At 39.0% G+C, this 17,927-nt stretch overlaps 1 protein-coding gene across 22 annotated transcripts in view; it reads right to left on the bottom strand.

Annotated features, from left to right (window-relative positions):
- Positions 1-17,927, bottom strand: part of Rap1gap2 (RAP1 GTPase activating protein 2) — a 251,824-nt gene that overhangs the window by 74,363 nt on the left and 159,534 nt on the right. For 18 of the 22 annotated variants that reach the window (XM_087191600.1, XM_087191611.1, XM_021238357.2 and 15 more), the window contains one exon: positions 7-42. The exons of the other annotated variants lie outside the window; for them this stretch is intronic. In XM_087191600.1, coding sequence (XP_087047726.1) covers positions 7-42 — 36 coding nt within the window. The remainder of the gene's footprint in view (positions 1-6; positions 43-17,927) is intronic. 22 annotated transcript variants of the gene reach the window in all.

Below are 17,927 nucleotides of genomic sequence, written 5' to 3'. Positions count from 1 at the left end.
GCTCACCTGCATTTTCTCCAGCATCTCGAAGAACTCCGCAGACTGAAAGACACAAAGGGGGAGGGGAAAGAAACTGCATCAGCCAGGAAGTCAGCTGAGAAAGCCTCCTGCTCACGGTCTGGAAGTGGAGCCAGGGCCTTCCCCAGGGATGAAATTCATTTGGGTCAAGAGAGGAGATAATTTGATTTCGCCTTTGCAGAGCTGGTGGGCCAGAACACCCCACACAACAGAAGAGAAAATAAAACAGACCTGGGCTGGGAAGTGGCCCTGGGGAGGGCAGCCACTCAGTCTCCTTGGCAGGCAGGGGCATAGGGGCATAGGGACAAGCCCAAGGTTCCCCAATATACCTGTGGAGACTCAGCCTTCAGCAGGATTCATGTTTGGGATGTTTTCAACCCAGCAGTAGGGACAAGATGTCCAACACACGTAGTTTTCTGACATCTGGGGCAACATAGGCTTTCTGTCTCCTCCTATAAAACTTCACTTACTATAGGACAGAGCAAGCAAAAATGCACTGAGCCACTCTATCCAGGGCAGCCAAGGGGGCTTGAGCTCCAGGCCCTGCCCCAAGCACCTGGATGGATTTTATTTGAAATCCGAAACTACATCTGTCCACACCTTTAACCTACTTTGGTGCCTCCATTGTAAACTCCAGACAGAGAGAAAAAGGAAGTAGAATGGACAGCTGAGGAACAGGCAGCTCTGCCTGAACAAAGGACAGGCAAAGGTCCCTCGAAGATTTCACTTTCCACTGCATGAATACAGGCCCACTTTCTTATACTAACATCATTGTGCACCTCTGGGCATTGGCAAGCATTATGTCAATGAATGCCCAGAACAAAATGAAGAAAAAAGAACGGTGTGATGAGGAGGAATGCATTTGCCCTTGTCACTTCTTCATCCAGAGGCAGAGCCTCCCAACACTCCCTTTTTCTGCCCACACCAATACCACCTGGGGCCCCACCACCCTGAATTCTTCCTAAGGGAACCACCTTGGGAAGAATTCTTAAGGGTTCACCTGGTGAGACTCATTCCTGCTGCAGATTCCAAACAACCTCTCTCAAGCCAAAGCAAGCCTATTAGAGTCAGAAAGTCTGTGACCCACCTGCAATTCAGGAAGTAGGGCTTGGAAACCCGACATATGAATGTACAGGAGTAGACCTAGGCCACTTAACACGCTTGACCAGGAGCAGGCTTGGGGGACCAATATCACCGGCCAGGAGTAGGCTTGAGGCACCAACATCCTTGACCAGAAGCAGCCACCAAACCACTAGATCGCTTCCCACTTACTTGCTCTAAATACAAATGCACCAGCCACACTGTGTATTCTTACCAACTCCAGGATTCAGCCATAAAGGGCTTATACAAATCAGTAAAGATAGAAAGAGGACAAGGAGATGAAACAATCAACATTACATATACACAGACCAGGGCTGGGGATTTAGCTCAGTGGTTCCACCATCTGCCTCGAAAGTACAAGGACCCGAGTTTGATCCCTGGTATGAAAAAAAAAAAAAAAAAAAACAAATACACAGACCTCTGACCCAGCAATGACCCTTGCAGCAATCTGTACTCTAACACACTTACATATGTACATGATACAATTAAAATATTTATTGCTACATTACAGTACCTGTAATAGTAAAAAATGGCAACAAATGCAAATCTATACCAAATTGGGTAGAGTAAGCTCTGCTCATAGAATAAAATATAAATACAGGTGTCTAGTTTCTCTGAGCACCTGCCCTCCACTCCTGAGTGTGTCCTATAGACATTCTTCTCTAAAAAATTCTTCTCCTGTGTATTTTCTAAAACTACAAGTACTATAAACAACTATATGTCAATAAATTTAAATAAATTAGATGAAATGGTAAAATTTCTAGGAAACCACAAGTTATCACAACTGACTCAGAAAGAAGTGGAAAATATAAAAAGTCATATAACAAACAAAGAGATTGAATTAGTGAGCAAAAAACTACCCACAAAGAAAAGTTCAGGGAGGCTTCCGGGCCACCATACCATCCCCGCCAGCACACAGGAGGTAACCCGTGCAGGTGCCAGCAGCAGCGCCACCACCCAACAAAATGAGAAGACACATAAACAAGTCTAAAAACCAGACTCCCAGATCACCTACAGCAACCCCAAAGGGAAATGAGTTGGAACACTCCGATATTCAACCACCTGGACTCCCTGAACTGGTAACAAAAGAGGATCTGGAAAAAATGAAATCAGAAATAATTTCTCACATAACAGGAGAAATCATGCTCCTAGTGCAAGACATGATTAATAAATCTAGAGAGGAGCTCAGGAACATGATGGAATCCCAACATAGGAAACAAAAGGAATCCATAAAACAGATTCAAACATATTTCCAGGAGATCAAAACCTCCATTAAAAGTCTAAACAGAAGAATGAGCCAATGTGAGGACAGAATTTCAGATACAGAAGATAAGATTGCAATTAGTGACCAGGAAAAGAAAAATTGCTTCAAAATTGTAAGGGACCATGAGAAATCAACCAAGCAGCTGCTAGATGTTGCAAAGAAGAATAACATGAGACTAACTGGGTCAAAGAAGAAACAGGAGAGAGTGCAGATGACATAAAAAGAACTGTTCACAGAAGTAATGGCAGAAAACTTCCCAAGCAGGGGAAAAGAGCTTGACACTCAGCCATAAAAAATAAGAAATTAGAGACATTTATAGCTAATTGGATGCACATTGAGGCGATACTCTTACATGAAATAAATAGAACACATATGTATAAATACCGAAAAGTTTCTCTGGTGTGAGAAACTGAAAGTGTAAATAAGGACTAAAATGTATAATAGGTAATGTGAAATAGGAAGAAGACAAGGAGATGAAACAATCAACATTACAAATACACAGACCAGGGCCAGGGATTTAGCTCAGTGGTTCCACCATCTGCCTCAAAAGTACAAGGACCCGAGTTTGATCCCTGGTATCAAAAAAAAACAAAAAAAACAAATACACAGACCTCTGACCCAGCAATGACCCTTGCAGCAATCTGTACTCTAACACACTTACATATGTACATGATACAATTAAAATATTTATTGCTACATTACAGTACCTGTAATAGTAAAAAATGAATCCTTAGGGTGCAACAAGAAATTAAACGCAAAGGGGGAGAATCCAACAAAAAGGTCATGATAATGATAAGTCAATATGTATGAGCTATAACCATCAATGTTAATGGTCTCAATTCAACAATCAAAAGAAATAGACTGGCAGAATGGGTCAAGAAGCAAGACCCAACAATATCCTGAATACAAGAAACACATTTAATTCAAAAAGAAACTCAGTCTGAAAGTTAAAAGGGTGGAAAACAATACTCCCTGTGACAGGAACCTGAAAAAAAGCAGGAGTAGCTATCCTCTTTGCAGATCAAGTGGATTTCAAACCAAAATCTGAAACACTTCTGGTCCCAAGAATTTCAGATAAGGGACAGTCAACCTGTATGTACAAATCTATTGTGAACATGTGTTTTCATTCCTCTCAAGTAAAAACTTAAGAACAGGACTGTTGGTTCTTAACAGTAGTACAAGAAATTTCTATATTGTTTTCCAAAATGGTTTTATCATTTTACATTCACATTAGCAGTATTAGAAAGTTCTAACTGGTTCACACCTAAGCTGACCTTTGTTCTTTTAAAACTTTTAACTTCATCTCCCTAATGAGTGTATAATTAAATCTTGCTATTGTACTGATTAGTATTTTTCTGATTCTAGTGTTGTACACATTTCCTTGTGCTGTACTGGCTATTTATCATTTTCTTGTGTCTACTTTTTAATCGGGTTGTCTATTAATGAGCTCTAAGAGTTCTTTATATATTCTGGTCATAGGTTATATGCATTATAAATACGGTCTGTTTAAGGACTACTTTTCATTTTCTTAACAATGTCATTTAAAGTTCTAAATTTTGATGGAATTTCATTTATCAGTTTTTTTCTTTTATACATCATGTTTTTTATATCCTAGGAAATTCCTGCCTACCCTAAATTCATAAACATTTTCCCTTATAATTTCTTCTTAAAGTTTTATAGTTTTAGGCTTTCATATTTAGGTTCATAGATCCTTTCAAGTTATTTTATGTATGAAAATAAAGGGTTGAGGTTAACTTTTTATATAAGGATACCAGGTGTTCTAGTGCCATTTGCTGAAAACACTATCTTTTCCTCTGCTCTTGAATTGAGTTTATGTTCTATAAAATGTTAATGTTAAATAATCTTTCAAAAATCAGTGGACCATATATGTGTGGTTCTATTTCTAGATTCTGTTTTATTCCAATGATCTATATATCTTTCCTTACACCAACACTGCCTTGATTACTGTAGCTTTAGAGGAAGTCTTAAAATTAGGTAATAAACGTCTTCCACACTGGGTTTTTTTCTTTTTCTTTTTACTTTTATAGGTCCTTTGCACTCCTACATAACTTTTAAATTTCAATATCCTATTCTTCATTTATAGCAAGTATATATAGACCTGAATTTCTATATATACCTTGTGTTTTCTAATCCTGCTAAATTCAAATACAAGTTCTAGGGGCTTCTAGAGATTTCTTAGTATTTTCTCTGTAGATGATCATTTCATCTACATATAAAGATTTTACTTCTACCTTGGCAATCCTATCCTAATTGTGCCATTTTATTGCCAGACTATTTTGGTTTGGGCCTATGTTTCAAAGTTTAATGGACAGGTGAAGAGTTGGCATATCTGCCCTTGTTCCCAACCTTAGGGACAAAGCATTGTATCTTCTCCATTCATATAAGGTGGTTTTTTTTTTAAAACAAAACCCCTAGTAATCTTTTTTTTTGGTACCGGGGACTGAACTTGGGACCTTGCACTTGCAAGGAAGGCACCGGAACCACTGAGCTAAATCCCCGGCAATATAAGGCATTTTTGCTGGAATTATGGAGTGCATGTATTTGATCTGTTGAGAGGGTTCTGTTCTACTTCTAGTCTCCTGATAGCTTTTACCATGAACAACTGTAGAATTTAGTCCAATACTTTTTCTGCTGACAGGATCATATGGCTTTCTCCTTTCCTCTGTTAAAATGATGACTTTTGGGGGGTGGATCTTCCAATGCTGAACCAACACTGCCGTCCCTATAACAAAACCACTTTCTACATACTGCCAGATCTGACTTCTAATAGTTTGTTTTGTTAAACAAATTTCTATCTATGTTCATACATTTTTCTTCTATTATCTTTATCCAGTTTTAGGATTAGCACAATGTTGATTTCCTAAAATGAGGGAGAAGTGTTCCTTCTTTTTTCTGCTTTAAATGTTTGATATAATTTATCAGTTAAAATGTATATGAGCCTGTTGTTGTCATGTAGGTAGGTTTTCAAGCTAGGAATATACTTTCTTTAATAGGTGCTGTTCAAATTTTGTATTTCCTCCAGAGTTAGTTTCATTAATTTGTCTTCCAAGGTACTTCTTAGAAGTTGTCAAATTTATTTCAAAAAAGATTTTTGTAATATGCTTTCTACATCCTTTTAAATTCTGTAAAATCTGTGGTAATGTCTCCTAGATCTTGATACTATAATTTTAAAAATGTATAACTGATACTGTGTACTAGGAAGAAAAGGTCTTAAGAAGCAAGGGAAGTGGGAAGGGTAAGGGAAAGGAAAAAGGGGAAAAGAAAAAATATGAGAGAAGGAAAAAAATGGAAACAAAGTCTTTGCAAATAGGGAAGGGTGGAGGGGGAGAAGGGAGCGCAAGGGAAGGGGAAAAAATAAGAACCAAGATACTCATGTAATAGTACAAGATCCCAATGATGAATGTAACTATTTTATACCTAAAATGTACCAATAAACTTAATGGGGAAGATAAAAAAAGAAAAGTTCAGACTCAAATGCTTTTATTTGTAAATTCTCCTAAATATTTAAAGGCTAATTAATACTAATTCCTCAAACTCACTATCAATATGGTAAAAAGTCAACACACAGACTAGGAAGAAATGTTTGCAAGCCATTATCTAAAAGGGACCTGTATTTGCAATATATCTAGAATTCTAACAACTCAATTTTTAAAATAAAACTTCACATTAAAATAGGCAAAGGATGTGAATTAACATTTCCCCAAAAGAAGACACACAAATTACAATAAATACAGGAAAAGATACATCATTAACCATCAGGAAATAGAAAGCAAAACAAAAATTAGATTCCATGCATACCACTAAGATGACTATAACCAAAAAACAGAAAGTAAATATGACAAGGATATGGAGAAACTGGAACCTTCATACATTCCTGGTAGGAATACAAAACAACTCAGCCACAGTGGAAAATGATTTTGTAGTTCCTCAGAAAGTTAAACATAGTTAACACAAGACATAGAAATTTCACTGCTATGTATGTATCCAAAAGTACTAAAAACAGACATTCAAATACTTGTACATGAATGTCCATGGCAGCATTGTTCATACTTGTCAAAAGGTAAAAACAATCCAAATGCTTATCAACTATTGAATGGATAAACAAAATACAGCATATCCATACAATAGAATTAGATTCAGCCGTAAAAAGAAGTGAAGTACTAATACACATCACAACATGGATGAATGAACTTCGAAAATATTATGCTAAATGAAAAAAACCTGATATAGACTAAATTAAAACTTAATGAAGAAATATTAGAGCTGAACCAAATCTTTGAACAAATGGACTTAATAGTTATATACAGAGTGTTCTAGCCAACAACATAATACACATTCTTTTCAGCAGCACATAGTACTTTCTTCAAAATAGACACTATACTAGCTAATAAAGCATACTTAAGAAAATGTAAAAGAATTAAAATTTTTTTTAAAAAGAATTAAAATTTTACCATGCATATTATGAGATCACAGTGCAACGAAACTAGAAAGCAATAGCAAAAGAAACCACAGAAACTATACAACATATGCAAACACAGGCTGGAATAATGAATGGGACACTGAAGAAATTAAGGAAGAAACAGCCAGTTCCTACACTCAAATGATAACACCAGTACAACATACCAGAACCTATATAAGGTAATGAAAGCAGTCCTATGAGGGAACTTTATAACTGTGAACGCCTATGCCAGGAAAACAGAGCAAGCCCAAATAAATAACCTAATGATGCATCTTAAGAGCCTAGAAAAACAAGAACAATCCAAATCCAGAACTTTACAAGGAAGGAAATTGTAAAACTCAGAGCAGAAATCAATGAAATGGAGACTTGAAAAACAACAAAAGACTCAAAGAATCAAAGACCTTGTTCTTGGAAAGAATAAACAAATTAAACAAACCATTAACCAATCTTACCCAAAAAAGTAAAGAAAAGATACAAATCAAAGCAATTACAAATGAAAAGCATTTCACAACAGACACCATCAAAATCCAGAAATTAGCAACTATTTCACAAACCTATATGCAAAAAACTGGAAAACTCAAAAACATGAAGAGATTCCTAGATACATATGAATTACCAAAACTGAACCGAGACTTAAAAATCTTGAACAATCCAATAACAGGCAATGAAATTGAAGCAGTAATTTAAAAACAAAGCAACACTACCAACTAAAAAAAGCTCAGGATATGGTGGATTCACTGCTGAATTCTGTAAGATCTTTAGGGAAGATCTAACAGGAATACTATTCAAACTCTTTAATGAAATAGAGAGGAAGAGTATTTCCAAAATCATTCCTGGAAGTTAGCATTACCCTGAACCCCAAACCAGACAAGAATCCAACCAACAAAGAGAACTACAGGCTAATTTTTCTAATGAACATAGATGCAAAAATCTTCAGCAAGGTACTGTCAAACAGAATGCAACAAATCATCAAAAAGGTCATATACCATGATGAAGCAAGCTTCATCCCAGGAATACAAGGATGGTTCAACATACACAAATGAGTAATTCAATTATATAATTCATTACATGAACAGAAACAATGACAAAAATCACATGATCATCTCAATAGATGTGGAAAAGACCTTTGACAAAATCCAACATCTATTCATGATAAAACCCTGAAGAAAATAGGTATAGACGGACCTTATTTCAATCTAGCAAAAGCCATTTATGACAAACCAACAATCAACATCATATTAAATGGAGGAAAACTGAAATCTTTCCCTCTAAAATCAGGAACAAGACAAGAATGTCCACTATCACCACTCCCATTCAACACAGTCCTCAAAACATTAGCCAGAGCAATCAGGCAAAAGAAAAAAACAAAAGGGATATGTATAGGAAAGGATGAAGTCAAAGTATCATTATTTGCAGATGACATGATTCTCTAGGTATAAAACCAAAATATTCCACCAGAAGACTCCTAGAATTAATAACCAAATTTAGCAATGTGCCAGGATACAAAATCAACACACAAAAATCAGTAACGTTCCTGTACACTAACAATGAACTCACTAAGAAAAAAATTAGGAAAATAATATCATTTAAAATAACATCAAGGGGCCGGGGATTTACCTCAGTGGTGCTGCCACCTGTCTTGCAGTGCAAGGTCCTGAGTTCAATCCCCAGTACCAAAAAATAAATAAATAAATTTAAAAAAATAAAATAGCATTAAAAAAATTAAGTACTTAGGACTTAACCTAACCAAGGAAGAAAAAGACCTCTATAATGAAAATTACATCACTCTGAAAAAAGGAAATCAAGGACTGGGGATTTAGCTCAGTGGTTTCGCCACCTGCTGCACACGCGCAAGGACCTGAGTTTGAGCCCTGGTACCCCCCCAAAAAAAGAAAGAAAAAGAAAAAGGAAATCAAGGAAGACATTAGAAAATGGAAAGATATCCCCTATTCCTGAATAGGCAGAACAAATATAATCAAAATGGCTATACTTCCAAAACAGATGTAATGCAATTCCAATTAACATACTAAGAGTATTTCTCACACATCTAGAGAAAATAATCCTAAAATTCATATGAAACAAGAAGAGACTCAGAATAGCAAAGTAACAAAAGCAAAGAAGGAAGAATCACAATTCCAGATTTGAAAGCTACTGTGATTAAAACTGCATGAATCTAAAACAAAAATACGCATGCTAATCTACAGAACAGAATAAAGGAAGTAGAAGCAAACCCAGGCACATTCAGCTATTTGATCTTTGACAAGGGGGCCAAAAACATACACTAGAGGAAAGACAGCCTCTTTAATAAATGGTGCTAGGAAAACTGGATATTCACATGCAGAAGTCTGAGTCTAGATCTATATATTTCACCATGTACTAAACTAAACTCAAAATGGATCCAAGATCTAAATGTTAAAACAGAAACACTTTGCCTGACAATAAAATAGGTAAAACTCTTGAAGACATAGACATAAGCAAGGAGTTTCTGAACAGAACCCCAATGTCACAAGAAATAGTATAAAGAATCAACAACAAAAAAAGAACCAACAAATGGGATCATATCAAATTAAAAGGCTTCTGCACAGCAAAGGAAACAATCAACAGAGTGAAGAGACATCCTACAGAATGGGTAAAAAATTTCCCAGGTACCCTTTAGAGAGAGGACTAACATCTAGAATACATAAAGAACTCAAAAAAAATTAGATCCCCAAAATAAGAGACTCAATCAAATGATGGGCAACCGAAATGAACAGACATTCTCAGAAGAACAAGTACAAATGGCTGATAAGTACAAATGGCTGATAAATACATGAAAAAATGTTCAACATCACTGGCCATTAGAGAAATTGAAATTAAAACTACAACTGAGATACATTCTTACCCCAGAAACAATGGCTATCATTAAAAAAATCAAATGATAAATGCCAGCAAGCACATGAGGGAAAAGGAACTACTCCACATTGTTGGTGAGAATGTAAACTAGTATAACCACTATGAAAATCAGTGTGGAGATTTCTTAAAAAACTAAAAACAGAAATTCCACTTGACAGAGCTATCTCCCTTCTGTGTAACTTTTCAAAAGAGTTAAAATCATCATATTGCAGGGATACATGCACATCCATGTTTATGGGGCTGGGGATTTAGCTCAGTGGTTCCAGTGCCTGCTTCGTAAGCGCAAGGTCACGAGTTCGATCCCCGCCACCAAAAAAAAAAAAAAAATCCATGTTTATAGTAGCACAATTTATAGTAGCTAGATATTGGAAACAATATATATGTCCAGCAACAGATGAATGGATAAAGAAAATGTGGTGTTTATACAACATGAAGTGTACTGCTCTGCATTCACAGGCAAATGGATGCAACTTGAGAACATAATATAGAGTGAAATAAGTCAAACAGAAGCTGAAATATCACAGCTTATATGAGAAACTAAATATAAGTGTGTGTGTGTGTGTGTGTGTGTGTGTGTGTGTGTGTGTGTAGAGGCAGGGAGGAGGGCACAAAATAGAAGATGCATAAGTAGGGAATAGAGCAAAGTTCAAATAATTTCCCCAAATTATCTATTCCACTGTTTCAAAAATATTTAAGATATATGCTAATTTATTTCATTTATGTTATTCTCTTTGTTCACTGAAAAGTTTTGTCTTTTTATTTATTTCTTTCATCTGTGTAAGGGTCTTTTTTTTTTTGGTACTGGGGATCGAACTCAGGACCTTGCACAGGCCGTGGAACCACTGAGCTAAATCCTCGGCCCCCTGTAAGGGTCTTTTTTTGTCTATGACTTGTACTCTGAGTAACATTTTGACAATTCTTTTAAGATCATGATAAGATTATGATACAGTGTATTGTTATTCTCTAATTATTTTTAATGAAATTTTGTTTTATTTTTTCATAGAAATAAAAAGAGCTTTTAATATTTTCTTTACTAATATCTTGTATTACATTACAATAAAAATGTGAAATGTCCAGAATAGGCAAATCCATAGAGACAGAAAGTAAGTCAGTGGTTGCTTAGCGCTGAGGGAGGTAGGAAATTGGAAGATCATAGCCAAAAGATACTGGCTTTCCTACTGAGGTGACAAAAATGTTCTAAAATTGACTGTGGTGAAGGTTGCACAACTCTGTGGATATGCCAAAACCCACTAAATTGCACACTTTAAATAGGCGCTTTTTTTGGTATGTGAATTATCACAATAGAGCTGTTCAAAAAAACTACGCAACCACTTAGAGTGAAAGCAATAGATTTATATTGCTTAGACAAGTTATTCTCCAAGATAAATTACATTAGTGGGGAGGAGCAAATCAGAAAACACCACATTGAATATGAATGATCCTGCTTTTATGAAAACAATCTTAAAAATGAAATCTAAAGTAGCCTACATGTAGGCATATGAATGCACAGAAAATGATCTGAAAGAATACACCTAAACTAGCAAAACGTTATTATTTCAGGATGCGAGGATGAAAGTTGTTGAGGGAAGTTATATTTTATATTTGGCCTAAATCAAGACATGCAGGTCAACATTACTCACATATTTAAACTTTAAATAAAGTTTTTTAAAGGAAACAGAAAATTGTGCAAAGGACATGAACAAATTGCTAGAGGAGAAACATGAAACAACCAATAAGCACACAGAAACATGCCCATCTTCCCTCATTATTCAAAAAAAAATGACAATAAATAACAAGATAAAATCTTTCATCTATTGGATTGCCCAATGTTGGCAACAACGTAGGGGTCACAGACACAGGTTAATGCATACCTGGTACAATCTCCCTAAGGAGCAATTTTGCATCATGTATGCAAAGTCTTGAAAATGTTCACATCTTTCAGTCCAATAAACCTGCTCTAGGGAATTTGCCCTAAAGCAGTATTTGAGCAACAACATAAGGACACACACACATGATGTTTGTCCCAGCATTGCTTATAGGCAAAAAAAGTGGAAATAGTCAGGGCACCCACCAATGAGGGAAGAAGCCAACAAAGCATGAGGATATGAGTACAATAAAACACCACAGGAAGAGATCTGTGTTAATTATGCTAGCATAAAGATTCACAACGCATCGCTTAGTGAGAAAAATAGAGCTGGGAACAAGATGATCCTAGTTTTTCCATTAAATATAAAAAGATGTTTATGTATATGTGTACAGGTCTGATTATGAGTATGCATATCACACCCCCAAAGAAAAATATCTTGAAGGGTGGATATATGCCAAAATGATTTTAACTTTAAAATCAGTTAAAGATGTTTCTTTTTTTTTTTTGCTTTTCAGCATTTTTATAAATTGCTTTTTGCATTTAATCCATATTTTGAAGACTGACAAACAAGTGGAGGCTCTTCTTACAGCCCTTTCTTTGCTTTCCCTAACCCCAGCTTCAGGTTCTACCCATAACTTCCTAACCGAGTGACCAGAGACACAGGATACATCGTTCAGAGCCTGAAGAAAGGCCCTGGATTCAGACCAATTCATTCTAGAGTGGCTTCTTGGTTTTGTGTATGATAGGCTAAGATGCTCTCCTAAATCAGCCCCAAATCCAGCTCAATCTGTTACACACAGACAAACTGCAATCAAAAAATTCTTTAGCTGTATTCTTTGACAATGCCCTTCTAGCAGTCAATCAATTAACCTCAAATGATTAAGCACCTTCAAGGCATGGCCAGGATACTGGCAGTACCAGGCAAGGGTCAATTTCCAAAGTACTTGTTCTTAATTATGAGACAGTGCTCCTTAGGGCTATGTTACAGACGACCATTGCCACCGTCGTTCAGAGGAGGTATGAACCTCTTCTTAGTGGGATGTCAAACGTAGTACTCCACTGCTATATAACAAATCATTCTAAAGTTAATAGCTTGAAACAATCTCTGGCAGGAATTCAGTAGCTTAGTTGCACAGTTCTGGCTCAAGGTTTCTCATGTGGTTACAGTCAAAATTTCATCTGAACCTTGACTAGGTCTAGAGCCTCCAAATCCAAATGGGCACCCTCATGAAGATATTGGCAGAAGGCGTCATTTCTCCTCACAAGACAGCCAACAGCCTCTCCATTAACTGCTCAAGTGTCCTCAAAACATGGCAGCTAACTTCCTCCAGAATGAGCAATCCAAGAGAGAGGGCACAAAGGAAGCTGTAGTATCTTTTATGAGCTAATCTGAAAGGATACACTATCACCTCCACTTTATCCTATTCATTAGAAGCAAATATCCAAATACAACCCAGATTCAAGGGGAGGACAATTAGTTTCCACCACTTGAAAAGAGAACTATCAAAGAGTATGTGGACACATCTTAAAGCACCATATTAAGGAAAGTTTCTCAAAAGGCATGAGATCCCAGGAATATCTTGAAAGGATGAAGAGAAATCAATTCATAGAGAATAGAGAGGGCACAGTACCCAAGCACTGGGAGCTGTGTGGGCAAAGGTGGAAAAAAAAGTACTTGATCTTAATGATGCGACAATGCTGATGATGAGTGGACCAGCCAGCCAGACAGAGGCCTCTGGGTAAGACACCCTGAAAATGAGTCAGGAGAGGAGAACTGGGTTCCAGGCCTGAGAAATTCTAAACACCAGAACTCAGGTGTAATCTGCAAGGCAGAACAAAGCTACTTCAGCTTGCATGCAGTAGAAAGATATGAGACTGCAGAGTCCAGTGGTTAGACTCCAGAGCTGGGATCTGCTACTTACTGTCCAGTTGTGTGGCATGACACATGTTAATCTCTCTTACTTCTTTTCTTAATTTCCTCACCAAAAAACCAAATCAAAGCTTCCCTGACTTTGGGGATTCTTATGTGACTGAAATAAGAATGTGTACAAGAAGTGTCCAGCTAGTGTCTGGTCCACAGCAAATGTTCAGGAAACAGACAACTATTAGAAGGAACAATTAGAAAGCTCACTCTGGAGATGTGTTTTCCCCTGCAGCTTTAGGATACTTCACTTCTCTTGACATCATTGCTCTTCCCAGAGACAGTGTGTCTGGATGACTTAAAAATGAGTGTGTGTTTCCAAACTGAAGATGCTCTGTGGCCTCAGGACTGGCATAGCATGGGAGAGAAGAAGAATGGCTATGATTCACCAGGAGCAGAAATCAGCCAGCGGCAAGTTGGATTCAGCAGGGCTGGCCCCACTTCTTGATGACTGGTTGAACTTTCCAATGGGATCATTCCAGCCTTGGCAATAGGCAAGTCTCCTTTTCTACCCAGAAGCAGGTGACTCAGGCTAGCCTGGAACAGCCGCTGCAGCTATTCGGACCCACCCTCGTCCACAAACCCTGAGAATACTTCTTACAATCAAAGGCACGCAGCAGGCACTTAATAAATGCTCACTGACTCACTGCCAGGGCTGCACCAACCCTGCAGGACAGACTGAAGTCCTGGCCAGAGCATTTTTAGGAAGAGGATCTCCCTCCGTCAGGAAGGCAGATTGTCCCAGAGGAATGTCACTAGACTTCCTGTTCAATAGCAGAGTCAGCTCAGCTGTCTAATTTATTATTAGCAACAGCCGTTGCCACCCAAATCAGAGTGGCAGCCAGCATTTCCCCCCTGGGCTCTGCTTTAACAACCACTCAAGTAGGCCGTGAAATAATCAGAGAGCCAGCTCAGCCAAGGAAGTCACAGGTGGGGCCCCAGCATTTGGTAGGGGTTCAATCCCTGTCCTCCCCACCTCCCAATATAGAAACCACCGGGTCTTCCCTTTTCAGGGCAAAGGGAGTCCTTGGGGAAGAGAATGTGGAGGACAGAGGCAGCCAAAGTGGCATGAACAGGAAGTGCAGGGAGCCTCTTAGGTTTGGGAAATCTCTGGAAATCTTTCCCAATTCTTCTACTTGCTGGCTCTAGTCTCAGTCCACTGCCCAGTTGGGGAGGTAAAAGTAATGGAAGAAACATGGCATTTGTGTGAGATATCTGTCCCTTGGTCCTGGGATTAGTTCCAGGACTCTCCACAGACATCAAAATCTCCAGATGCTCAAGCCCCTTATATAAAATGATGTAGTATTTGCATACAATCTACATACATCTTCCCTGCTACTTTAAATCATCTCTACATTACTTATACTGCCAATATAATGTAAATACTATGAAAATGGTTGTTACATTGTTTTGTCTAGGGCATAGTGAGAAGAAAACTGGTCTGTACATTTTTAATACAGGCACAATTTTTGATTCAAATATCTTCGATCCAAGGTTGTTTGAATCTATGGATGTAGAACCCATGAGTGCAGAGGGATGATGGTATAGGGGGGGCCATGGTAGCCCATCTCACCACCTGTGCCCTTCTTGTGGGCAGGAGCAGCCTTGCCTGCCTGCCTTCCTGGTCCACATGAATGCGGCTTCTCCCTCCAAAATTAACCACCTGTTCCTTCCCTCTTACTGTACCCCAGAGTATGGGACCCCTACCAATACACTCCCCTTTTGCTCCATCTCCTCTCTACCCCACTTAGAAAATGACACTCACTGCCATCCACTTGCAGATCACTATGTCCCTGCTGGGCAACCCGCCCCCGCTCTGGGCTCCTCTCCTCCACTCCTGGTGGGGTGTATTTTCATGTGAGCAGGCTTGCTACACCTGCTCCCAGAATACATAATGCATCTGCAGCTCACCATGCAGAATGATGCAGTCTGAGCCTCCTGCACCTTGGAACAGGGCTGGTAACAGCACCAACACCCAGGCCATACTAGGACCACATAAGCCAGCATGCTCGCATCCTGGCAACACACCCAACACATGCTCAATGCCCAGTAGCAATCACCTCATAATCCCTTTCCACCTCAGTCCAGGACACATGTTCAAGGGGGTGAGACACTTCAATAGCAACGAGAAAATTGACACAAGCCAAGGACACAGGAAAAGGTGTTTTCCACCCACAGGGGTCCTGAGAAAATAAGGTAAAGATGCAGGGGCTGCACGGTGATGGGGAAGAAGAAAATCAGGGACATAGCAAGTATCCGGTCCTCACAGAAGTGAAAGACATAAACATAAAAAAAATAAATAAAAAGATGTTGGGCCGGGGATTTGGCTCAGTGGTTCTGCTGCCTGCCTCGCAAGCGCAAGGACCCAAGTTCGATCCCCAGTACCAAAAAAAAAAAAAAGAAAACGATGTCTGGAGAATTTTATAAAGAGGTTTATAGAAATCTAGAGGAGTCAGGCAGTCAGAGTTTACACCTTGTTAGAAACCACATCCGATGCTCCCCAGAGCTGCCTGACCATTAAGTCCAACAAACTGCTCAACTCTGCTGCTTCTTCAGAGGTCATCCCCTGCAGGGTGGGCAAGATGACGAACAGGGCCACTGCCCCAGCTGCCCAGGCCTGCAGGAAATGCCAGAGCCATTTCCACCAAGGCCACAAAGGGTAGTTCACCAAAGTAGAAGGTCCTTGATGCAGGGCTCTTGGCTTATGATAGTCACTGCTGTCTTCCTGGGCCTAGAAGTACCTGGCACACAGTAGGCACGGAAGTATTTCTTGAATGAGTGACTGGACACATTACTAAGAAAGATGAGACTCAAGTACACAGTGGAAAGTCCGTGTTGGGCCTGGTAGTAGCCAGGGCTGGTTCCTTGGGATAACTAAAGTCAGAGCTGGACAGTCCAGTGTTTCTGCTAATAAGAGCTTTCTGTTCTCTGACCACGGACTGCACCCCTCAGCCTGGACAGCCAGCCTCATCCCTAGTGGGTGCTCTCAGTGACAGACTGCCTTCCAGAGTTAAGTCTCCCTCCACTACCACCATCGCCACTCCACACCACCTGCATACTTCTCTTTCCTTTCTTTGGTTTCACCTCCCACCAACTGATGCTACACACAGTTCCTCTGCTCACTGGGGCCAGGAGCCTGCAATGGCTCTCCATTTCTTATCATAATGATAAGTCAACAGAATCACCAGGAACACTCCTTTATACACTGCTTGCTGGGCCCTGCTCCTAACATTTTTTATTCTTGGCCAGAGAATTTGCATTTCTAACAAATTCCCTCCCATGTGACTACACTGAGAACACCAACCTACAGAATTGTGTTTAATGCAGGTGGTCTGTAGAAGGGACCATCTCTGAGCAGAGGTACTGGAGCAGAGATGAAACAAGGTGGAGAAAGGTAGAAAAATGACAGGTTTTATAGGACACCTTAAAATTAGGCAGATACATTTAAATCTCTAAATTAGGACTTGGAGATGCAAACAACTATAGGTGCCAGGCAGGCAATGAAAGATTAAAGAGAGCTGGGCATGTGGTGCACACTTGTATTCTCAGAACTTTGGGAGACTGAGGCAGAAGGATCTGAAGTTTGAGCCTTAGTAAGACTCTATCTCAAAAAAAATTTTTTCCCAAAGGGCTGAGAATATAGCTCAGTGCGAAAACCCTGAGTTCAATCCCCAGTATATGTTTCTTAAAAAGACTAAAGACATAAGAAGTAAAAGACTGAATCAGTAATCAAGAACCTCCCAACAAGAAAAGTCCGGGAATGGGCCAGGAATTTAGCTCAGTGATTCCGCCACCTGCCTTGCAAGCTCAAAGTCCCAAGTTCAATCCCTGGTATGAAAGAAAGGAAAGAAAGGAAAGAAAGGAAAGGAAGGAAGGAAGGAAGGAAGGAAGGAAGGAAGGAAGGAAGGAAGGAAGGAAGGAAAAGGTCCAGGACCATATATAACGAATTCTACCAAGCATTTAAAAATATTTAATAAAGACAACACCAATACTCTAAACTTCTAAAAATTAGAAGAGAAGGGAACACTTCTAACCTATTCTATGAGGCCAGCATTACCAAGCCATGCAAAGGAACCACAAGAAAACTACAGACCAAAGTCCTTTATAGCCACAGAGGCTAAAACCCTCACTGTGCCAGCAAACTAACAGCATGCTACTATATACCACAACCAAGTAAGATTTATCCCAGGAACACAAGCTTGGTTCAACATAAGAAAACTGATATAAAATATCACAATAATAGAACAAAGGGGTGGAAACCACATGAGGATTTCAACTGATGCAGAAGTACGTGACAAAATCCAATACCTTTTTGTGATTAAAACAAAAAACCTCAAGTAGCTGGGGATTTAGCTCAGTGGATCCACTGCCTGCCTCACAAGCC

This window comes from Heterocephalus glaber, unplaced genomic scaffold (assembly GCF_053883595.1).
Source record: "Heterocephalus glaber isolate CG9 unplaced genomic scaffold, H.glaber_assembly_v1.0 deba00001564, whole genome shotgun sequence".
In the NCBI taxonomy this organism is placed as follows: Eukaryota; Metazoa; Chordata; class Mammalia; order Rodentia; family Bathyergidae; genus Heterocephalus; species Heterocephalus glaber.
The sequence above is the reverse complement of the archived record's forward strand: the minus strand, read 5'-3'. Positions and strand labels throughout refer to the sequence as shown.